This window comes from Antechinus flavipes, chromosome 4, assembly GCF_016432865.1.
Source record: "Antechinus flavipes isolate AdamAnt ecotype Samford, QLD, Australia chromosome 4, AdamAnt_v2, whole genome shotgun sequence".
Classification (NCBI taxonomy): Eukaryota; Metazoa; Chordata; class Mammalia; order Dasyuromorphia; family Dasyuridae; genus Antechinus; species Antechinus flavipes.
This window is the reverse complement of record NC_067401.1, coordinates 241,338,523-241,360,582: the sequence shown is the minus strand read 5'-3', so window position 1 is coordinate 241,360,582 and position 22,060 is coordinate 241,338,523. Positions and strand designations below refer to the sequence as shown.

The 22,060-nt window shown below is 34.6% G+C and overlaps 1 protein-coding gene across 2 annotated transcripts in view; it reads right to left on the bottom strand.

Annotated features, from left to right (window-relative positions):
- KCNQ5 (potassium voltage-gated channel subfamily Q member 5) overlaps positions 1 to 22,060 on the bottom strand; it is a 650,068-nt gene that overhangs the window by 136,550 nt on the left and 491,458 nt on the right. For both annotated transcript variants that reach the window (XM_051997265.1, XM_051997266.1), the window contains exon 3: positions 21,343 to 21,469. In XM_051997265.1, coding sequence (XP_051853225.1) covers positions 21,343 to 21,469 — 127 coding nt within the window. The remainder of the gene's footprint in view (positions 1 to 21,342; positions 21,470 to 22,060) is intronic.

Here is a 22,060-nt window from a genome sequence, read left to right as displayed (position 1 = left end):
GTCTATCTATTTTTTTCCAGGCTCTATCCCTGCTTCTCTTGCAAAATTAAAAAAGTGTATTTATAATGCTTTGCAGCCCACTCAGAACCATCATACTCATGTCATGCCTTTTGTGTGTCTTTAACTTTAATTCTTCAGATTATAGCATTCTATGACTTGCAGTCATATAATAGTGCCAGGAGAATACTGGTATTAAAAATATGGGCCTGGATTTTGAGAACAAGCAGGGGAACATTGGAAGAATGGTGCAACTTTTTATGCAGTGATAAAAGGAGAGTATTGAAGCAAAAATAAACAAAATGCTAATATAAGAGAAGGATTTATTTGCTTCATATGAGTTCAAGTCAACTGGTTCAGACTACATGAGAGTAGTTAGGTGGATTTCTATCTTGATGAGAAATCGTATTGAGAGCATATTGATTAATGGGTTGGTATCAACCTGGAGGGAAGATCTACATTTTTATTCCTGAAAATTTATACATATATACACACACATACATATGCTTTTATATATGTATGTATGTATGTATGAGTATATATATATATATATATATATATATACATATATATATATATATACATATGTATATAATATGAAAAACCCAGATAAAGATATATCATAGGATATTATGTATAGAAATGGAAGGAACAAATAAACATTTATTAAGCATCTTCTTTGTTGCTCAATTTTTTTTCAGTTTTGTCTGTCTCTGTAACCCCATTTGGGGTTTTTGTGGCAAAGATACTGGAGTGGTTTGCCATTTCCTTCTCCAGACAATTTTTGAGGAAAGGAAGCTAAGACAAATAGGGTTAAGGGATTTGCTCAGGGTCACGTAGCTACTTAGTATCTCAGGCTGGATTTGGACCCAGTCTTTCTTGATTCCAGACCTGATGCTTTCTCTGTTATACCACCTACTGCTCCCCACCATACCCACACCAAGCATCTATTATGTACCAGATTCTGTATTAAGTACTTTAACAAATATCTTATTTTATCCTCATGACAATCTTGGGGAATAGATGTTATTATTACCCCCCCCCCCCCATTTTAGAATTGAGGCAGTTGAGGCAGTTGGCATTTAATTAACTTGCTCAGGCTCTTAGCCCAATCAAACAGCTAGTATATGTCTGATGCCAAATTTGAATTTGGGTCTTTTTGATTCTAGACCCAGGAATCTATTTATTGAACCATTTAGCTGTCTTTAGACAGGGAAAACATCTCAGAGACATCTAGGCTAATTTTCTCATAAAAATTTAGTTGAGGCCTGAGGGGTTTAGTGATTTATCCAAAAACACATATCTAACTAAGTGGTTGTGGTGGGATTTGAAATCTGGTCTTATGATTCCATAGTCAATGTTCTTGCCTCTGCACCAAACTAGTTCTTCAATGCTATATGTGACATAAAATTGGAAGGTCATCATTAGAGCATTAGATGTCATTATATGGATTCCAAATTATCTTGCTGAAATATTGAGTAGAATGTAAAGTAACAAAATTTAAAAGAGATAAATATAAAATCCTGCACCTGGAAAGGGAGGGGACAAAGGCCAACTTAACAAATGCAACCTAAGGAAATTGACAGAAATTCATGTGAAGAAATTTTAGAGAATTTATTTTGCTATAAGCTTAATTGTGAGAGCTAAAATGATCTTGTGTGGCATTAATTGAAGCATAGTACAGAGAAAAGAAAGTATCTTTAGTCCAACTGTACAATGTCTTCATATAATTACATATGGAAAATTATATTCAGATATATGCACCAAACTTAAGGAGGGGGATTTGTCATATGAAGATTTCTTGAGCAGAAATTCTTAATCTGACACTGATAAACTTGTTTTAAAAAAATATTTTGATAACTATATTTCAGTATGATTGTTTTCCTTTGAAATGTTATATATTTAAATACAAGAATTTATTTAAAATAAAATCCTATAGAACTTTATTATTATTATTATTATATTTTGGTAAGACAGTTTGGATTAAGTGGCTTGCTCAGGGTTACATAACTAAGGATCTGAGGCTGGATTTGAACTCAGATTCTCCTGATTTGAGGGCTGGTGCTCTATCCACCCTAATCCTATAGCTTTAAAAACATTATTTTGAGATGGAATCCATAAGCTTCACCTTTGACAGATTTTGCTAATGGAATCCATGACACATACAAAAAGATTGAGAACCTTTGGATCTGGTTGTTGAACCTAAAGAAAAAAGATTGGAATGGGTAAGTGAGAAATGATTACTGTACAAGAATATCTGAAGGTCTGCCATATAGATATTCTACTTGTTTTAGGAGGGTAGAAATTTATTGGAATAAGGAGAGAACAAATTTTTATTCAATACAAAGAAGAATTTCCTAACATTTTCTCCAAAATGCATCATATTTCCTAACAAATTCCTAAGAATTTCCTAACATTTTCTCCAAATATGATGCATTTTGCCCTCAGAAATGAGTTCCATATCACTGTAGGTATTCAAGCAGACTAAAAGATCATTTTTTGGGGTGCTGTAGAGGAGATTCATGCATAGGATAAGCAATTGAACTAGATGATCTCTAAGGTACCTTTTGACTCTATCTGAGGTCTTCTGAAACTATGGTAGGTACTGTCTGCTTCTGTTTTTAGAAATGCTGCAAATACAAAAAAAGTCCAAATTAAAGGATGACTAAGATGTCTCTGTTTCTAATCTCTATATATAAATATCCAAATTCAGGGGATTTCTCTGAGTCTCTCTAACAAATATACACTAGTTTCCAAGTCTCCTGTGGAGTAATTCAAGTGGATTAACTCTTAAACCAGAGGAGATAACGCTGGATTTACTCTGGTTCACTGACTTTTCAACTAAAGGTAGTCCAAAGAATGAAGTAATTTTAATGAAAAATAAAACCCTTTTTTGGGTAACTATTCTCAGTTAGAAGGTTGCTATAGTACATAATAATGATAAAACATGGTCCTTTCCATCAATAAGCTTATAAATGAAGACACGATATATAAGCAAGATGTTAGGAAAGATACCAGGAGAATAGGTTAGAATAGAAAGAGAAATGGTAAAGATGAGGTCAGTCAAAAGAGACAAACCTTTTAAAGTATTATGGGGACAAAAAAGAGCCTGTGAAAGATTAAAAAATGGTAATAATGAGAGGTAAAAGCAACAAGGTTTTACAGTCCCATAAAACTCAAGATGAGGAGGGATGGAGAGAAGGAAAAAGTAGTTATAGAATCTCTGAGTTGGAAGGGACCTTAGATCTCATCTAATCCAACTGCTATCTAAACAGAAACCATCCCTATAGCATCCCTACAGCAAGAGTGATCATCCAGGCTTTGCTGGAAGATCTTTGGTGAGGATTATTGTTACCATTTACTAACATTTCAAATTTAAATTGGCTTCTGTGCAATCTCCAAATGCTGCTTCTAGTTTTGTCCTTTGAAGCTAAGCAGCCCTCACCTGAGTGACAATCCTTCAAATGTAGAAGACAGTTATCATGCTTCCCCCTAACTTTTATCCAGTGTAAACAATATAGCGCCTTCAAACTTCAATGTGCCATGATCTCAAGGTCCTACAAATGCTGAAAGTGTCAACTGTTTAAGAAAGATTAAGGAAGATGACTGAGAACAGAGTCAAATCTTGAATTTCATCCATTAGAGACTTTTGGATAAATTTACTGCCTGCAAGAATGAATTTTATTATAAAAGATGGAAGATGTCCTGAAGGAAGTTAGGCAGAGAGTTAGAAAAAAGATAAAGAAATGGTAAAGAATATCTTATTTATTAATAAGTTATTCTTTACCATTTCTTTATCTTTTTTCTAACCAATATTTGTAGATCTAACCAGCATCATTATATCTTTGTAGCTGCTTTAAACACTATTTTGTTGGAATTATGCCCTTCAGCTTTATATAATGCAGCAAAATCATTTTAGGAAGTATCATTAAGACTGATTTCAGTAAGACTTGCTCAAGTCAAGTTTTTTCTTATTACAAAGTTAGTTTCAGTTCAGATTGCATTGGTACAGGAATATATGCATTATTAGCTTTTTAAATTAATTAGTCTCTAAATGTATTCACATATAAGTCAAATTTATAAATATCAGAATGTGATGAACTACATTTTTATTTGTTTCTTGACCTAAGTGATTTTTCTGCAATTTCAGCTTTTTAAAATGTTTCTTAAATTTACAGAAAAAATAGAAATGTGTACTTTGTAAATCGTTGGAATAAAAAAATGTAGTTCAATTACACATCAAGCCATATGCCATTGCCAAGAAGGACATTCCAGGCATCTTCATTTGTGTTTTAAAAATATGATGAGAGGACTGGCTAAAAGGAACTAAGGCTGCCTTGGAGCAGGCAAAAGACACTGCACATCTTTCAGGGACTGGGTCCCTACTGGCCACTCTTCAGTCTCCTCTCATAATGAGAATGTTTGCTGGATCTTAGGGAGGTGACACCAGAAAGAGTGTTAGACTTGGAGACAGAAAAATGCTTTATTCCATGTAAGCTATGGTTGTTTTCCCCCGAGACAACTAAGTGGTACAGTGGATTGTGCTGGGTTTGAAGCAAAGAAAGCCTGAGTTAAAACTTGCAGTGTTAACTTGGGTAAGTCAGCCTCTCAGCCTTAGTTTCTTTTGAGAATAATTGTAAAATGAGGATAATAATAGCACCTACGTAATTGTGATGACTTAATGAAATAACATAAATAACATATGTAAAGAGTTTTGCAAAACAAGGTGCTATGTAAACTAATTAAACCATTAGATCTGATAAATAAGGAAGAGAACAATTAACTATGAGTCCCTGCTTACTATGTCCAGAACTGCATTGGCAATGATGTCTGTTTAAAAGACTAGGCCTCCTAAGGGGTAAATCAGATCTAATCAGAAGACTCCTCTATCAATTTGAGATTATGACTTTAGGGCCTGACTCTGGGGACACCAGATATTCCATTACCCAATATAAAGAACCACTTTCTCTTATCTAAAAGCTTCTATTTTGGGAGCAGATAAGATCTTAAATCTTAAACTTTATCCAATACACACACACACACACACACACACACACACACACACTTACACACACACACACACACACACACACACACAGGAAAAAGACAATAGAAATATCAACATGCCTGAAGTCATGGGACATAAAATATCCCTGTGAAAAGGATAACAAATGACAAAAGAAGAACATGAAGATACACTCTTTTCTTTTTCCAGAAAATGAAGAAACTTGGGACATGATTTTTCCTAATATGGTCCTTTTATTTTGTAAAACTCCCAAGGGATGACTGGCGTGGAGACAATCATCTGGCATGCTTTTTCCATGGACTTTTTAACCATTTATTTCCTTGTAGATCTTTTTAAGGGATAATAGTGCATGTCATCTGGAGGAAAAACTTTCCTAGTTTTTAAATTTTTAATTGGGAAATGGGTTTTTAATTGGGAAAATTGGATAATATTTACATATGAATCCAAAACATCTGGTTTCAAATCCTATTTCTGCCATTTACTACCCATATGGGCTTGAGTACTTCTCTTAACTTTATTCAATTCCTCATCTATAAAAGGAGAGAGCTGGACTAGATCTCTATCCCATCTTGTTCTAAATCTGAATTTGTGACTATATGAAGAACAAAGATCCTATTTAACTGTATGTGACACTATCTTACATAGTCTAGAATGCAGATCCAGAAAAGTATATTATAATTCAGGTATTTAAAGAAAATTCCTTTTGTTTTTACATCACATTCATTTTTTCCCCCACATTCATTTCTTCTTTTATTCTTCTTTCCCACCAACTTAATCTGATGAATCTCCCTTTTAACAAGGATTGTAAAAAAAAAAAAAAAAAAAAGAAAAAAATAAAAGCTCAGCAAACCCAACCAATACACATCTGACAGTATATGCAATATCTCACATTCAGTGTCCCCCTTTCCTTCCTTGCAGGAGATGGCTTTTCTCTGCTAACAATCAAACATAAACTGAAGTGAGATACAAAAATATAGATTTTTCCACAAGGGACTGTGGTCACAAATTTATGTTTTTCTGCCTCCCTCATTAGTATCCTATATGTAGCTTTAAAGGATTATGCTGCAATTAAAATAGCATCTAAGGAGAGGTGGCAAATTAAGACTAGAGGCTTACCAGGAAACATGGAGTGTGTTCTGACTGCACTGCTGACTTGTCATTTGGTGTATAGCTAAAATGACTCCCATTTCTTGTCTTCCCAGGGAGAATAACAATGTTAGGCTGGGACCCTGCTTCTTTAGGGGTCCTATGTTCTCCCTGAACCCCAAGTTCTTTTATAGAAAGGTACCCTCTCTAGAATTTTCCAGAGTATTTGTATTGTTGTTGGTAAGCCTAATAAGAGTGAGGGTTTAAAATCTAATTTTAAAAGCCACCTACTATACTAACTACATTGTCTACATTTTCAAATCCTGTTCTCAGCTAGCAGACTGAGTCATTAGATGGTATTTATTTTAAAAAGAAGGGAAAAAAAAAAAGCTATCACACACTTACAAAACTCCACAGTAACTTGACTAAAGGACTCCTACTGAAATTAATGGAATTCACACTGGCAAATCCCAAGCTCTACTTTGAAAATTTGCCCCATAGTGATAGTTTAATGTTGCAAACAGATCATAAGTCTTCAGATTGAACATCATGGCAGCTTGTCACAGAAACATAAATGTTAACCATTTAAATCTATGCTGTGACATGCAGAATGAGGAAGATGGAGCAGAGTTTTATGTCATAAGATTATAGATTTATAGCTTGAATGGACCTTTGATGTTATGTAATTCAACTCTCTCAATTTGCCATTGAAGAAATTTAGCCACAGAGACACAGAGGTTGCAAATGGCCCTGTTTTCTGATTTTAAATTAGTTTTTCTCTTATTTTATTTAATTTTGGGAACCTGTGTCTGTCTGTCTGTCTATTTTCCCTCTCTCCCTACTGTCTCTCTTTATCACCTCATTCCATTGTTGAATGGCACGGAAACTTTGACTTCCTCCATTTCTGAGCTAGATCATTTCATCCCTTCCAAGATTGGGTGGCGGCGGCCTGATCCTGGGGACTGATGCTTAATTTAGTGTGAGCAAACAACTTTAGTCTTTACCTTTCTGCCTTGCAACAGTGCTAAATTCCAGAATTCAAGTCATGTGCCATCCTTAGCCTTTCTGGTAGCATTGATTAGAGGCATGTGCCACTCTGCTGAATATTTCCAGTTTTCTTTCCCTTGTATCAGATAGTATACTTTGAGAATTTGCTTAATACTATAGAGTTGGATTCATTTTATTAATAGCAAGGTTGTAAAATATATTCTCCCTACTTGAACTTCTTCTATAAAGTAAAATGATAAAAACTGATAGAGTGAAAGCTAGGAAAAATACTCAGAGATCATCTAGTCCAAGCTTTTTATTTTACAAATGAGGAAATTATGAGAAAATTCAGGAGATTAAGTGACTGAAGAAGCAAAGTAGTATGGTGGAGTAAGTATATTAAGTATTGGATATGGAGTCAGAAAGATTAAAGTTAGAATCATTTAACCTAGGTTTGTCTCAATTTCCTCATCTAGCAATATTGTTTTAAGAACAACTTTGAATAAGTCATTTTGACTATTATAAATACCCAAGTTAACTACAAAAGACATGAAAAAAAAAAGACATTTGTATTTAGAGAAAGAACTTATAGATAGAACTATATGTAGAATGTATAGAATGATTTTACATATATATATATATGGCAGCCATCTCTAGTAGGTGTGGAAGAGAAGAAAAAAAGACATTTATATTATAACTGATATTTAAAAGGAACAGCAAATTATACATAATAGGTTTGCAGTTTCAAATGGAATCTTAAAAAATTATGTTATAGAAATGCTTGTTTTATTTTGCAAATGAAAAATAAAATTAATAAAAAAGAAAGTAACAATAACACCCACTTCTCAGGATTATTTGAGGATAAAATGAGATAATATTTTGGTAAAGAGCTTTGCAGTCTTAAAATGCAATATAAATTCTAGATATAATTGTTGTTGTTATTGTTACCATCCAAAATTGATTAGGTAGTAAATGTCAGAGCACAGGTCCTTTGTCTTCACACTCAATATTCTCTCCATTACCATAGGTAGGCCAATTTAGGCACAGTGTTGTGTGTGTGGATAATGTGGGAATGGTGATGGAAATAGGAGAACCAAATCAAGGCGAAGCTAGGGCTGCTGACATAGTTGCACAGATACAGACATCAACACTTCTGGGTATGTGCTGAAACAAGGTAGCAGAGGACATAAAGTGCCAGAGCTGAAATCAGGAAAGTTTGTAGTTGAGTCTTGACTCAGGCACTTAAAAACTATGTGACTTCGGAAAAGCCCACTATAGGCTGCTCTAGATATGGACCTCTAAATCAGGAAGAAATTGAGAGATCAATGAGATTAAAATTTCCTGCCACATTCAGCAATCTGAATGGAAAATACTGAAAAATGCTTATGGGAATGTATTTATGACTGTATTACTATGTACATCTTACTTTTAAAAATCCTGTCTATCCTTCAAAGCCTAACTTAGTTTCTATCCTGATCACTCCAGTTAGAAATCAGTCATTCAACAAGAATTTATTAAACATTTACTATATTCTTTTTTCAGATATTACATAGTACTTATACAATTAATGTATATAGTTATCCCTTCCACATCACGATTTTTCTCACTGTAGTTATTATATATTGTGGGTCAGCATAAAAAATTAAATGGGAATTTTTTGGGGAGTTTTGCAGAAATTGAAGATTCATGCAAAGGCCAGCAAATGATGCAAAAAAAGTATTTTACTTAACATAGATCTACATATAGCCTATGACCAAATATTTAATTCAAATTTTACAATAAGGCACTATAAATACCCCATAAAAGAAATAGAAAAAATTCAGACTTCTCTGGTATGAAGGGGGAGCCAAAAAATCTTACACAGATCTTCCATCTTACATAGAAGATGATGCAAAGGCCAGTAGATGACAGAAAATATAGATTATCTAGTATCTTTGCCAAGAAAACCCTAAAAGAGTTTGACAAAACAACGATAAACAAAATAATTATTTGCACATGTGTAATCCCTTGTAGGATTGCAAATTCCATTAGAGATTGTCTTAACTACTTATAAATTTCTCAAGCACCTAGAGCTATTCAATCAATCAGTCAAAAAGTATTTATTAAGAGCCTACTATGTGTCAGGCACTGTGTTAAATGATGCCTGTACAAAAAGAGTTCCTACTTTCAAGTATTTTACATTCTAATGGGGGAGACATTAAAAGAAATACACATACAGAGCAAGCTATATATAGGATAAATGGGAAATATTAACATAGGGGAGGCATTAGAATTAAGAGATGTTGGGGAAGGCTTCTTGTAGAAGATGGGATTTTAGTTGGGACTGAATGAATAAATATTTATTAAATGAATGGAATCAAAATTAATTTTATTATTGAAAGGAGTATTAGAAATCTCCAATTCCAAAATTCTATCAATAAGAAAACCAAAGTTCAGAGATATGAAACAATTTGTTTAAGGTCACAGAACTGCTAATTTGTGGTAGAGCAAAGACATTTAGAAAAAATGACTCCAAGAAAGGAGGATTCAGAAGTCAGTATTAAGATGGGAAACAAATCTTTGATTTTTAATACTCTTTTGTTTGTTCATGGTGGCTGTATTTTGCATTTTTCTGGTTATTTTGTAGCCTTTTCTAATAATTTATGATAATAGAACTTATAATTTGAGGGAACCTTTTGAAAATATCCAGTCCAATTTCTCATGTTATGGGCAAGAAAACAGGCACTGATAGTTTAATTGACTTGTCACATTCACACTTCGCTAGTAGAGGAACTTGGCTTCAGACTGAGGTTTCCTAATTTTTAGTTCAATATTCTGCTTATTCCATCATGCTGTTTCTTTTATTAACATTTAAGAAACCAATTCTTACTGATTAGGAATGAATTGGTATCTAATTATTCCACTTAATTTCTTAAACCTAACTAAACTCTTTGTAAAATGCCCCCTTGTAATTTACACAGTATAGCATTATTCTTAAAAAATTGAGGTTTACATCAGTAGAAAAGGTAACTACTTACTAAAATCAGATAAATACATGTAAGCTTTAAGTTTTGAGAAACAGTTGTACATTTTACTAGAAACGAAGAATTCTATGGATTCTTTCAGATCATGCCAGATTTCTCAGATCATATCCAGTCTATCCATAAGTTCAAATTTAGTGCACCAGAGTAATAATTTCCTAAAAAGGCATCTGAGTGGCCTTTAAGAACTAACAAGCATTCCAAAATATTCCCAAGGAGACATTTTCTTGCTCTGGGCAATCTAGCCAATTAGGAAATATACTGGAAGCCAGGTAACAGGGTTCATTATGGAGTGAAAGTTAGTATAAAGCAGGACTGGATTCCATGCAAGGAGGTAGTGAAGTACCCCAGGAGGTCATTTTGTGTTTATTGTTTTGCAGTTTCCCTAAGGGCAGCACTTTTGGAGTCCTCAAGTATAGATGGGAACTGCAAAGTAACTACAAGTTGGGTTATTGCTTTTTTCCCTCTTTTTCTTTCAAGGCAGATGCCAGCAATAAACAAACTGATTTGGTTATTTTCATGGTTGCAAAATACAGATCTAGCATTTTGTTTGCAGATTTCAGACCTGTTTTTTTCTCTTTCTTAAAGAGATTCTCTGAAGATTCCCTGAAGATTTCCTGCTGGCCATGAATACCACTTAATTTAAATCAAGAGTAACAAAAATAACTGAGCAGACACCATTTCCTGACTATTCTAGTAGGTTAAAGGTTTGGCTAATTCATCATAGTTATGTCTCTTCCGTTCTATGATTTTTTTCTTTTTGGTATGGTTACTTTGACTAAAATGGAAACAAATGCCATCTTGGTTTTTGTTAAAGTAGACAAAGCTTTTAGGAATTAAAGAGGTGGTAGTCACTCTGTTTTCTCTGTTGTTGCCAGACTATTTCTGAAATGTTGTGCTCAGTTCTGGTTGTCACAGTTTAAGAAAAACATTGATAAACTGCAGAGTATCTAAAAGAGATAACAAAGTTGATAAAGGACCAATGGGAATAGATAGAATGCCAGGCCTGGAGTCAGAAAAACTCATTTTCCTGAGTTCAAATTTAACCTCAGACACTTACTGTGGAATCCTGATAAATCACTTAATCTTATTTGCCTCAGTTTCCTTATTTGTAAAATGAGCTGGACAAGGAAATGGCTAACTATTCCACTATTTTTGACAAGAAAATCCCAAATGGAGTCATGAAAAGTCGGACTGAAAATTGACTGAACAGCAATAAGAGATCGAAGGAACTAGGCATTTTAGAACTGAGAGTAGAAGGATTAATTTTAGGAAGAATTTGTTGATAAATAGAGCTGTTTAAAAGCAGAATGTAGGCTGCCTTAGGTAGTGGATAGATTCTTCTTCACTGGAGTTCTTCAAATAAAGACTTTTTAACCTTGCCAGGTATGTTAAAATATGAATTCCTTTTGGGCATGGGTTAGACAAGATGGCTACTGAAGTATTTTTCTCTTCAAATTCTGTGATTCTGATAACTTCATGTGATGATTTAGGGTTCAACTTCAAATGATCAATTTAGACATACTTGTAGAATTAGCCTATATATTTTTTTCAGACTTAGGACATATTGAATTAAAGGAAAATGTGAGTTAAAAATATGCTAGAGAGGAAATGATATACAAATCTAAGCAAGAATTGTGTGGAGAAGACAAATTAGATGTTTAAACATAACATAACAAAATTCTTTAAAAGCAAAGATAGAAGAGGAAGTAACATGCATATATATATCAGTTTAAAAATGGTGGTGGTAGAAGAGCAATTCTGGAATTCCATTGGTCCACCTTCTGAATATATGGGCAGCTGTTTCCTTATTAAGATAAACTCACACTGATGGAGATTAAATACAGCTAATCATTTTATTTTTTGGTTTTAGTAAAGCTAAGAGTCTGGTTTATTATTTTTTTTCCTAAACACAATAGTTATTGACATTTTCTTGAAGGCCCAGTATCAAATTTCAAAGAAATATGTTTAAGAGAGAAATGTTTCTCTTGTGATTTATTACTCTATTCCTAATCAGGGATCAACTTGCTTAAAAAAAGTTTTTGAAATGGGAATGAAAGAGATGAAATACACACACACACACACACAAACACACACATGCATGTTATGTGTGTAGGTGTATGTGTATAACTCTAAGTATAGGTTCATGAATAATATCAGACTGCTGTCTTATGCTTCCCGGGAGATATACTGCAAGACTGAAAAAAAGATGCATAAATATCGATTTCTTCAGAAGAAGACACCAAAGGGCCCAAGGAATCACTGCTAGAAATAATTTGCAAGACTTTCTGACAGATTAGGTTCATTACTATAATTTAAGTACCAGTCTTTGGTACCACTTGCTATTCATTGGAAGGTCATTAGTGAAAACACAAAAGGATTATGAAACCACTTTCATGAACATTTTTGCCACTTTGGCTACTGGTCTGAATAATCTGTGTCAGATTGCAAAGGCAATCACCAAATGTTTATAGTATAGGTAGGCAGCCTAGGTAAAGTCAGGACAATATGGGTTGTAATTATGAAGTGCTAAACCAAAAACATTCTGCCAACCAGAAGTATAATGATCAATACCCAAAGCTGTGAAAATATCATTACTGCCTTGCTGGGAGGGATGTGCATTGAACAAATTAGGATATAAGAGGGAGGTCCTTTTACTGAAGACAGTTTCTTATCAGCTTTAAAGTGACTCCTCCCCAAACACAAAGGGAGTTAAATCAATACAGCTGTGAAAGAAAACTTCTAGTTTTAAGAAAGGACATGCAGATCTTCACTTAATTTAAACATGGCTAAAAGATGTTTTATAAAATGTGAAAATATAGGTATACACACACACACAAATTAATGATTTCTTGCTGTGCTTTGACACTGTCTTTTTTGCATCATGGGTCAGGGGACAATAGTCTGGAAAAAGAAAACCAGAAAGTTGTTGAGAATTGGCTCTTGATTACATGTAATAGATATGAAACAAATCTCAAATAGCAGCATAAAATTGTGAAACAGTCATTCTGGGGCTTACCAGCACAAATGGACTGTTAGTCTCTTTATTGGCTAGAGGTATTGGAAAAACGGGCCAATGGATAATGATTGTGTCCTCCATATCAAAAGTAGTAGTCTTCACATATGTCCCCTGAACCAATGCCTAGGCCACAGCAGTCTTGTGGATGCTCTTCTTTTGGGAATACTCCAAGGAGAGTTCATGGAAGACATTTGACATGAATATCAAATCACAATATCCTAGGGGCCAAGGAGAGGTCATTTATTCCATTCTCCTATCTCTTGCTAGGGTTAGTGCTATTTTGCCCTTAGGCAAACAAGAATTGTTTTTTTCCCCTCAGTATTAAAATATATTTATTTTAAATAGCCTTTTATTTTTCCAATACGTGCAAAGATAGTTTTTAACATTCACCTTTGCAAAACCTTGTGTTTCAAACCTCTCTCCTTCCCCTTTCCCCGACACAGCAAGCAACTCAATATAGGTTAAATATATGCAGTTCTGCTAAACATTTCCACATTCATCATGTTGTGGAAAAAAAAAAAAAGATCAAAAGGAAAAAGAACTATAAGGAAGAACAAAGCACAAGCAAATCATTATCATCATCATCAATAACAATAACAACAACAATAAAGGTGAAAATGCTCTATTTTCAGTTTCTGTAGTTCTCTCTCTGGATGTGAATGGCTCTTTCCATCACTAGTCTATTGAAATTGCCTTGAATCATCTTACCATTGAAAAAAGCTATCCATCACAGTTGATCATTGCATAACTTGTTGCTATGTAAAATGTTCACTTGGTTTTATTCACTTCACTCAGCATCAGTTCATATAACTTTCCAGGTTTTTCTGAAATCAGCCCATTCATTGTTTCTTATAGAACAATAATATTCGATTACATTCATATATTATACTTAATTTACCAATTCCCCAATTGATGGGCATTCATTCTCTTTCTAATTTCTTGCCACTACAAAAAGGATTGCTACAACATTTTTTCACATATGGGTCCTTTTCTTTCTTCCTTTCTTTTTTATGATCTCTTTGGGTTACAGACCTAGTAGAAACATTGCTGGATCAAAGGGTATGCACAGTTTGATAGCCCTTTGGGCATAGAAAAATCTGTTTTTAAAAAATAAAGTACAATCTATATTTAAGATTCAGAGTGATATAATGAATTGTAAGAACCTTAGAGTCAGGAAAACCTGAGTCCAAATCCAATCTTTCCTATGTAATGGCTATGCATCCCTGAATAAGCCCTTGGATTTCTTAGTATCCAAGGAATTCTCTTCCATTATAAGTTGTAGAGCAGACACTGTTTTGAATTGGTTTTCTTAATGGAAGTTCCTTATACCAATGAAATCTTTATATATATATATATATATTTAATTTTTAAATTAATTTTATTTTATTTAATAATAACTTTGTATTGACAGAATCCATGCCAGGGTAATTTTTTACAACATTATCCCTTGCACTCGCTTATGTTTCGTTTTTTCTCCTCCCTCCCTCCACCCCCCCCCCCCAAGATGGCAAGCAGTCCTATATATGTTAAATATGTTGCAGTATATCCTAGATACAATATATGTTTGCAGAACCGAACAGTTCTCCTGTTGCACAGGGAGAATTGGATTCAGAAGGTAAAAAAATAACTCGGGAAGAAAATCAAAAATGCAAATAGTTCACATTCGTTTCCCAGTGTTCCTTCTCTGGGTGTAGCTGTCTCTGTCCATCATTTATCCATTGAAACTCAGTTAGGTCTCTTTGTCATAGAAATCCACTTCCATCAGAATACATCCTCATACAATATCGTTGTCGAAGTGTATAATGATCTCCTGGTTCTGCTCATCTCACTTAGCATCAGTCCATGTAGGTCTCTCCAAGCCTCTCTGTATTCATCCTGCTGGTCATTCCTTACAGAGCAATAATATTCCATAACATTCATATACCACAATTTACCAAGCCATTCTCCAATTGATGGGCATCCATTCATTTTCCAGTTTCTAGCCACTGCAAACAGGGCTGCTACAAACATTTTGGCACATACAGGTCCCTTTCCCTTCTTTAGTATCTCTTTGGGATATAAGCCCAATAGAAACACTGCTGGATCAAAGGGTATGCACAGTTTGATAACTTTTTGGGCATAATTCCAGATTGCTCTCCAGAATGGTTGGATTCGTTCACAACTCCACCAAAAATGCATCAGTGTCTCCGTTTTCCCGCATCCCCTCCAACATTCATCATTATTTTTTCCTGTCATCTTAGCCAATCTGACAGGTGTGTAGTGATATCTCAGAGTTGTCTTAATTTGCATTTCTCTGATCAATAGTGATTTGGAACACTCTTTCATGTGAGTGGTAATAGTTTCAATTTCATCATCTGAAAATTGTCTGTTCATATCCTTTGACCATTTATCAATTGGAGAATGGCTTGATTTTTTATAAATTTGAGTCAGTTCTCTATATATTTTGGAAATGAGGCCTTTATCAGAACCTTTAATTGTAAAGATGTTTTCCCAGTTTGTTGCTTCCCTTCTAATCGTGTTTGCATTCGTTCTGTTTGTACAAAGACTTTTTAATTTGATATAATCAAAATTTTCAATTTTGTGATCAGTAATGGTCTCTAGTTCATCTTTGGTCACAAATTTCTTTCTCCACCACAAGTCTGAGAGATAAACTATCCTATGTTCCTCTAATTTATTTATAATCTCATTCTTTATGCCTAGGTCATGGACCCATTTTGATACCAATGAAATCTTAAATCTAGACCTAAAAACATGGTACTATATAAATGTAAGCTTAGATTATATGTAATTATCATGAATTAATCTGATTTTATTCTATAATGGCCAACACAAAAGTAATCTAAACAAGAGTTTAATATTTGTGCAACCTGTTGTAATGCATTTACTTCACTTTATTCTAGTAGTATTTTTTTTATTTTCTGGAAAAACTGGGACAATTAGCTCTTTTGTTTTATGTAGCTTTCAATTATAATTTCTAGAAATAAAGCTCTGATAAACCAGACTTTGATAAAACCCACTGGGATTCAAATGGAGCTCATTCTGGTTCCCACTGATTACCAATAATAGGTCCCAGCCCAAGCCAGAGTGAATGTAAATAGCAAGCGAATATAAATAGCAATTCTTTCTGATCTGTCCAGAAACTGAGGGTCTTTTCCTAGACCGATTCTTTTGTAAAGTCAAACTAGGTCTTCTTTTGCTTCTAACCTTTAATCACTGAATGACTGTTGCCTCACTCACACTGAAACTTGGGAAAGATCTTAGCTTAAAAAGTTAAGATCTCCCATGGAATCTGGGTGCTATCCCTTGTCATCCTCACCTATCTTGGTACTAGACTCCCATGATTTTAGAGGAGAGAGTGAAATTGATGACTTTGCACAGCTCTGCCTCTTGTAAATCCAATTCACTTGCAAATCAAGATATCACTCCCCTGATATCATTGGTCCTTTTTGAGAATGAAAAATAATAACACTTTATTTTGTTTTTGTTTAGTCATTTCAGTCATATCTGACTCTTTGTGACTCCATTTGGGATTTTCTTGGCAAAGACACTGGGATGGTTTGCTATTTCCTTCTCTATTTTATTTTACAGATAAGGAAATTGAAGTAAACAGGATTAAGTGGTCACACAGATAGTAAATATCTGAAGCCAAATTGGAACACATGTAGATGAGTCTTCGTGATTCTCAGTCCAGTGCACTATCCACTGTGCCATGTAGCTATTTTATTATTTTAACCAAATCTCTTTCATGATAGGTTATGTCACTATCAAAGCAGATTCCATTAAAACATAGCTCATCATTACACAGATTTAATTAGGCTCCAGATGAGGGAGATAGGGAATAAGAATTAATAGTGTCTACTATATATCAGGCACTTTGCTAAAACACTTTATAGATATTATCTTATTTAGTGAAATCATAAATGTATATATATTATAAACTAAAGAAACAGTTATCCCAAACCTAAATGCCAGTCCTATCCTCTGAATCAGTTATCACTGAGTTTCACTTAGATGACATTAACTCCTTTTGCAAAGCAATTAATTTAGGGGGAATAAAATAACGGAGTGAATGAAAAGACAGATAGTACTATACTTTGAACTCAATTAAATTGAAGCTATCTCTGAATAAAATGACACCCCAACTGTGAAGTATGTATCAATCTGTACATGTCTCTAACAGGAGGGATAGATCATCAAAGAGAAAAGGATGCTATTTTTGATCTTCTTCTTTTTTTTTTTTAAAGAAACAATGGTATCTAGGGAAGGAAGAGAGGGGATTCAAGGACTAAGGGAAGCCGATGCATCTATAGACTAAAAGCAGTTATCAAAAGACAGCAGGTTCCTATAGATGGAATTTTCTTTCTAGCTCTTATGCCAGAATAAATGCTTTCCCAACTCCCGGTGTTGGAGAGAAACCAATTTTAAATTGGTTTTAAAATGTGAAGTTGGAGATTCCTGTAATCATCCACAAAACCTTTTTCATACAATATAAGTTGAGTAAATTTTGGCTGCCCATCTGTTATCTGGACTGGTTAGTTTTGGCCTCCTGGGGAATATGAAGTATTTTTTTTGTGAGACAATATGAGATCAGGTTACCATGCTTTTTGATGCAGCTTTTGCTGTCCGGGAATATAGAGAGTAAAATAAGAAAATGTGATAAAATCAAATCTCTTCAGTTATGTGTTCTGGGTGGACTATTCCTGAAAATCAAAGATTCCTACACCCACCTCATTGCTTGTAAAGTAGCATAATAACTCGACAACAGAAAAGAATCATGATGTCTGAGGGAAGAGATATTTGGACAAATAAATAGCAATAGTCTTAATTCAGCACCAGGAAGGCATCTGAGGACTATGATAATTTATAATTCACTTTGAGTTTTATCCTTCCCCCCCAAGTTTGAAAAAATAATGCTGAATCTTGACATGAAAGACCCAACTCAATAAAACATTCTGTGGAAAAAAAAAAAAGGCTGTACTTGTATATCAAAGCAGCCAGTTAATGAAAAGAAATGGTCAAATCGAATAAATCATACACTATTAACATTGTAAAATATCTTAGAGACCCCTTAGGTCTACTCTATCTTTTAGCCTGAGAGCCTGAAATGGGAAGTAAGTTGCTTGTGTTCAGACAGTGTGTTTCGATATAACAAGGATTTATATTCAGTGTCCTGACTCACATTAAAATGTTTTTTCCAGTATACCATGTTTAACCATAACAAAGTTTTCCAAGTTTATCTTCTATAAAATGTGGTTGAATTTTGCCTTACAGAAATTCTATGGGAAGGGCAACTAGGTGGTGCAGTGGAGAGAGCACCAGCCCTGAAGTCAGGAGGACCTGAGTTCAAATATGATCTCAGACACTTAATACTTCCTAGCTTCCTGAGCAAGTCACTTAACTCCAATTGGCTCAGGAAAAAAAAAAAAAGAAATACTATGGGAAACCTTTGTAAAAGTTAAAGGATTTCTACACAAATGTGAACTATTCTTATTGTTTATGATAAAGTCAATTGACATAACCAAATATAATTTAATTCTGGGAAGGCTTCATGACTTTATTAGAAAAACACTAGATTGGTAATTTGAAAATCTAACTTGGAATCCCATCTTTACTATATGTTACCTATATTTGAGCTAATTACATTTCCTCTCTTAGTTTTAGTTTCTCATCTATGAAATGGGGAGGTTGACTTACATGATTTCTGAGGTCCCTTTCAATCTCATTTAAGTGCAATTTACAGGCAAGCTAAGACATCAGTGGTGATATCTCTGGCTTTTGACAAACAATAGTTCTAAATCAGTGAGTGACAGTAACAGAGAATAATGTATATGACACTGGAATTGAAGTTAGGAGGTCCTGAATTCAAATTCTTCCTCAGATACTTGTGAGATGGGTGATTCTTGGCAAGGTCCTCTGGGACCTTCTGAAGTCAGTTTCTAAGAGCAAAGCTGGCCCATTTTTCTTCTGCTGATCATCTTCCTGCAGAACCGAATGTGTCATCAGGAGGGAGGGGATGAAAGCCAAAAGTGATTTTTGAGTGATAAAGTAGTGTAGCTCCAGGGTGTCTAGCTCCCAGGATGGCTTCCCCTATATATCATGTAAACATTCCTCTGTTATGCATGTGCCTGGGGAGGATATCATGTAGTGGATTATACTACAGACTTCTGGAGATTTTAAAGCACAGAATTCATAAATAGGACTGGAAAGCGATAAGTAATGATAGTTATAACACCTTCTGAACACTACTTGCACAACCTTAATTTTCCCTGGACTTCAGTTTACTCTTCACAGGCATTTAGATGGTACAGCAAATAAGAGTGCCAGACCTACATTTAAGAAGTCCTGAGTTAAAATCTGGCCTCAGATATTTGTTAACTGTATGATATGGCTCTGTGTGTCTCAGTTTCCTCAATTGTAAAATGAGGATAATAATAGCACCTACTTCACAGTATTGTTGTGATGAAAAAAAAATGACATATTTGTAAAGTACTTAGTATAGTGCTTGTTACATAATAGGTATTTTAAAAATACCTTTTCTTCTTTATCAGTAAAATTAGGGCATTAAATTAGATAGTCTTTGAGGTCTCTTCCAGATCCAGATCTAAAATCTCATTATATGCCTATGTTAGTGAGTATAAGATTCTTGTAGTTAGGAGCCATGTGAGCATTGATATTCAATATTTTTTTTTAAAAAAGAGAAATATCAACTATGGTAATAATGGAAGAAGAACCCCAAACAATGTTGTAGTCCCCATACTCCATTTTGGTTTGAATTTCAATTGAGATAGAGAAAGATCAGAGAGAATGAGGGAATATTCAGTCTTTGATAAATTGATGTGGTAGATAGGATACTTGTCCTAAGCTCATTGTTAGTGTGGGAGCCATGCTACTTAAAAATGCTATTTGTATCCTCATTAACAGCATCTCATATTATGTCACTTTATGCTGGTATCCAAGTAGAAAGGATTCTGAACATTCTTGTTGGTTGCAGATGCAGTGTTAGCCTGCTTACACTGAGAAAGCACGTAGCTCACATCATACACAGATCTTTTAAGAAGTCTGAAATAGAACTGTTGTTCACTCATTTCAGTTGTGTTACTCCTTGTGACCTCATTTGGGATTTTCTTGGCAACAACACAGGATTAGTTTGCTATTTCTTTCTCTAATTCATTTTACAAACGAGGAAACTGATTCAAACAGGCTTAAGTGACTTATTCAGAATTAGACAGCTATTACATGTCTTAAGACCAGATTTGAATTCAGGAAGATGAGTCCTCCTGACTCTAGATTTAGCACTATCCACCCAGTCATCCCCCAAGTAGAACTATGGTAAGAAAAAGAATACTTCTGCTGGACATCCCTTGAATCTGCTTGTGTTAGTAAATAAGACAGAAACCATTACATTTTGCCAGGCTTGTTCAGTCTGGGAAAATCCATGATTCTTATCCTCAGAGTTCAGAAAACACTAAAAGCTACCTAACTCTTGCTTACTAATTGATGTCAAATAATAATATATGAGACACAGTGGTTGGGGCTATAGTATTAAAAAGACATTCTTTTCACTCCCTCTCCACCCAAATTCCTCCAAGGGATATTCGTAGTGCCCTAAGGGGAGATGTCATAGTTACCCTGGGATCTACTCTGCCAGGATGAGTGTTGGGAGAATTTAAGTTTAAGATGATTTTGAACTAAGTCTACTTTATCTAGAGAGCCATTTAATCTCCATTCCTTATTTCTCAAAAGTCTTTTATAATAGAACTATGTACTGTGACTTCTGGTACAGTCATCATTTTAGGTTTCCAAACTGGCAGGGTTGGTTGGTGAGGGACCATGTGAAAGTACTTATGACTATTTAAGGTCATCTAGAAATCAATAACTTCTATCTATCTCTGTGTAACCTTAAAAAAATCCATGCCAGATAACATCATGAACAGATTTCTTTGTGTCAGTGAAAGGGAATTCTTTGAATGCACTATTTCCATAGTGTTCATTGATGGGCATTTTGATGACTGTTAGACATTTATCCATCCTAGGTAATCTCAGTTAGAATGCTGTGTCAGTAAAGAGAAATGCTGGTTCAAATTGAAATCAATGCTTAGTTCAGATCAGCCCTGAAAGCACTGTATCAATTTCACATGCATCAATACGGGGCGTTGAGAAAACTTGGTGTTATTGTTGCTGGTCTGTATCATTGCTTTGATGCTCACCTATAACACAGAATGGCTTCCTGGCAAATCTCAATCTTCCTTGCCATCCTCTGTAGCGACAGCAGCAACCAGCCGACCAGATACGGATGATGAATTCCAAACCGAAGACAACAATCATCACAAACTCCTAAAAAGCACAAAATATATATATATATATTTGTGGCAGGTATTTTAGAGGAAACCAGCTGACTTTTGGGTAGTTCTGAATATGTTAAGTCATCACTTGGAGCTTTTAATTTTAACTGGACCTTGGGGGTCACCTGGGCCACACTCTTCAAACTGGGACCTAGAGTGGAGTGATGACTGGCTCAAGATCTCAGAGAAACTAATGATAGTATTGAGATTCAAATCCTGGAGCTCTGCCTTTTTCTATTAGATTATATCAAAACTTTACTTACTATATCATGCTGCTTTTATTCTTCTTTTCTGAATCAAATTGCAACAAAAAATCCTTGCAAATACATGGCAATTGGTAGCTCAGAGCACTGGGCCTGGAGTCAGGAAGGCGCAAGTTCAAATTTAGCCTAGCTTCATGACCCTGGATAAGGCAGTTAACTTCTGATTGCCAGAGGAAATAGATCTACTAAATTGACTACTAATAGATCTACTAGATCGACTAAATTGATAGGAAAATGGCAAACTACTCTCTGCTAAGAAAACCCCAAATGAGGTCATAAAAAATTGGATATAACTGGACAACAACAATATGTGCAGCAAA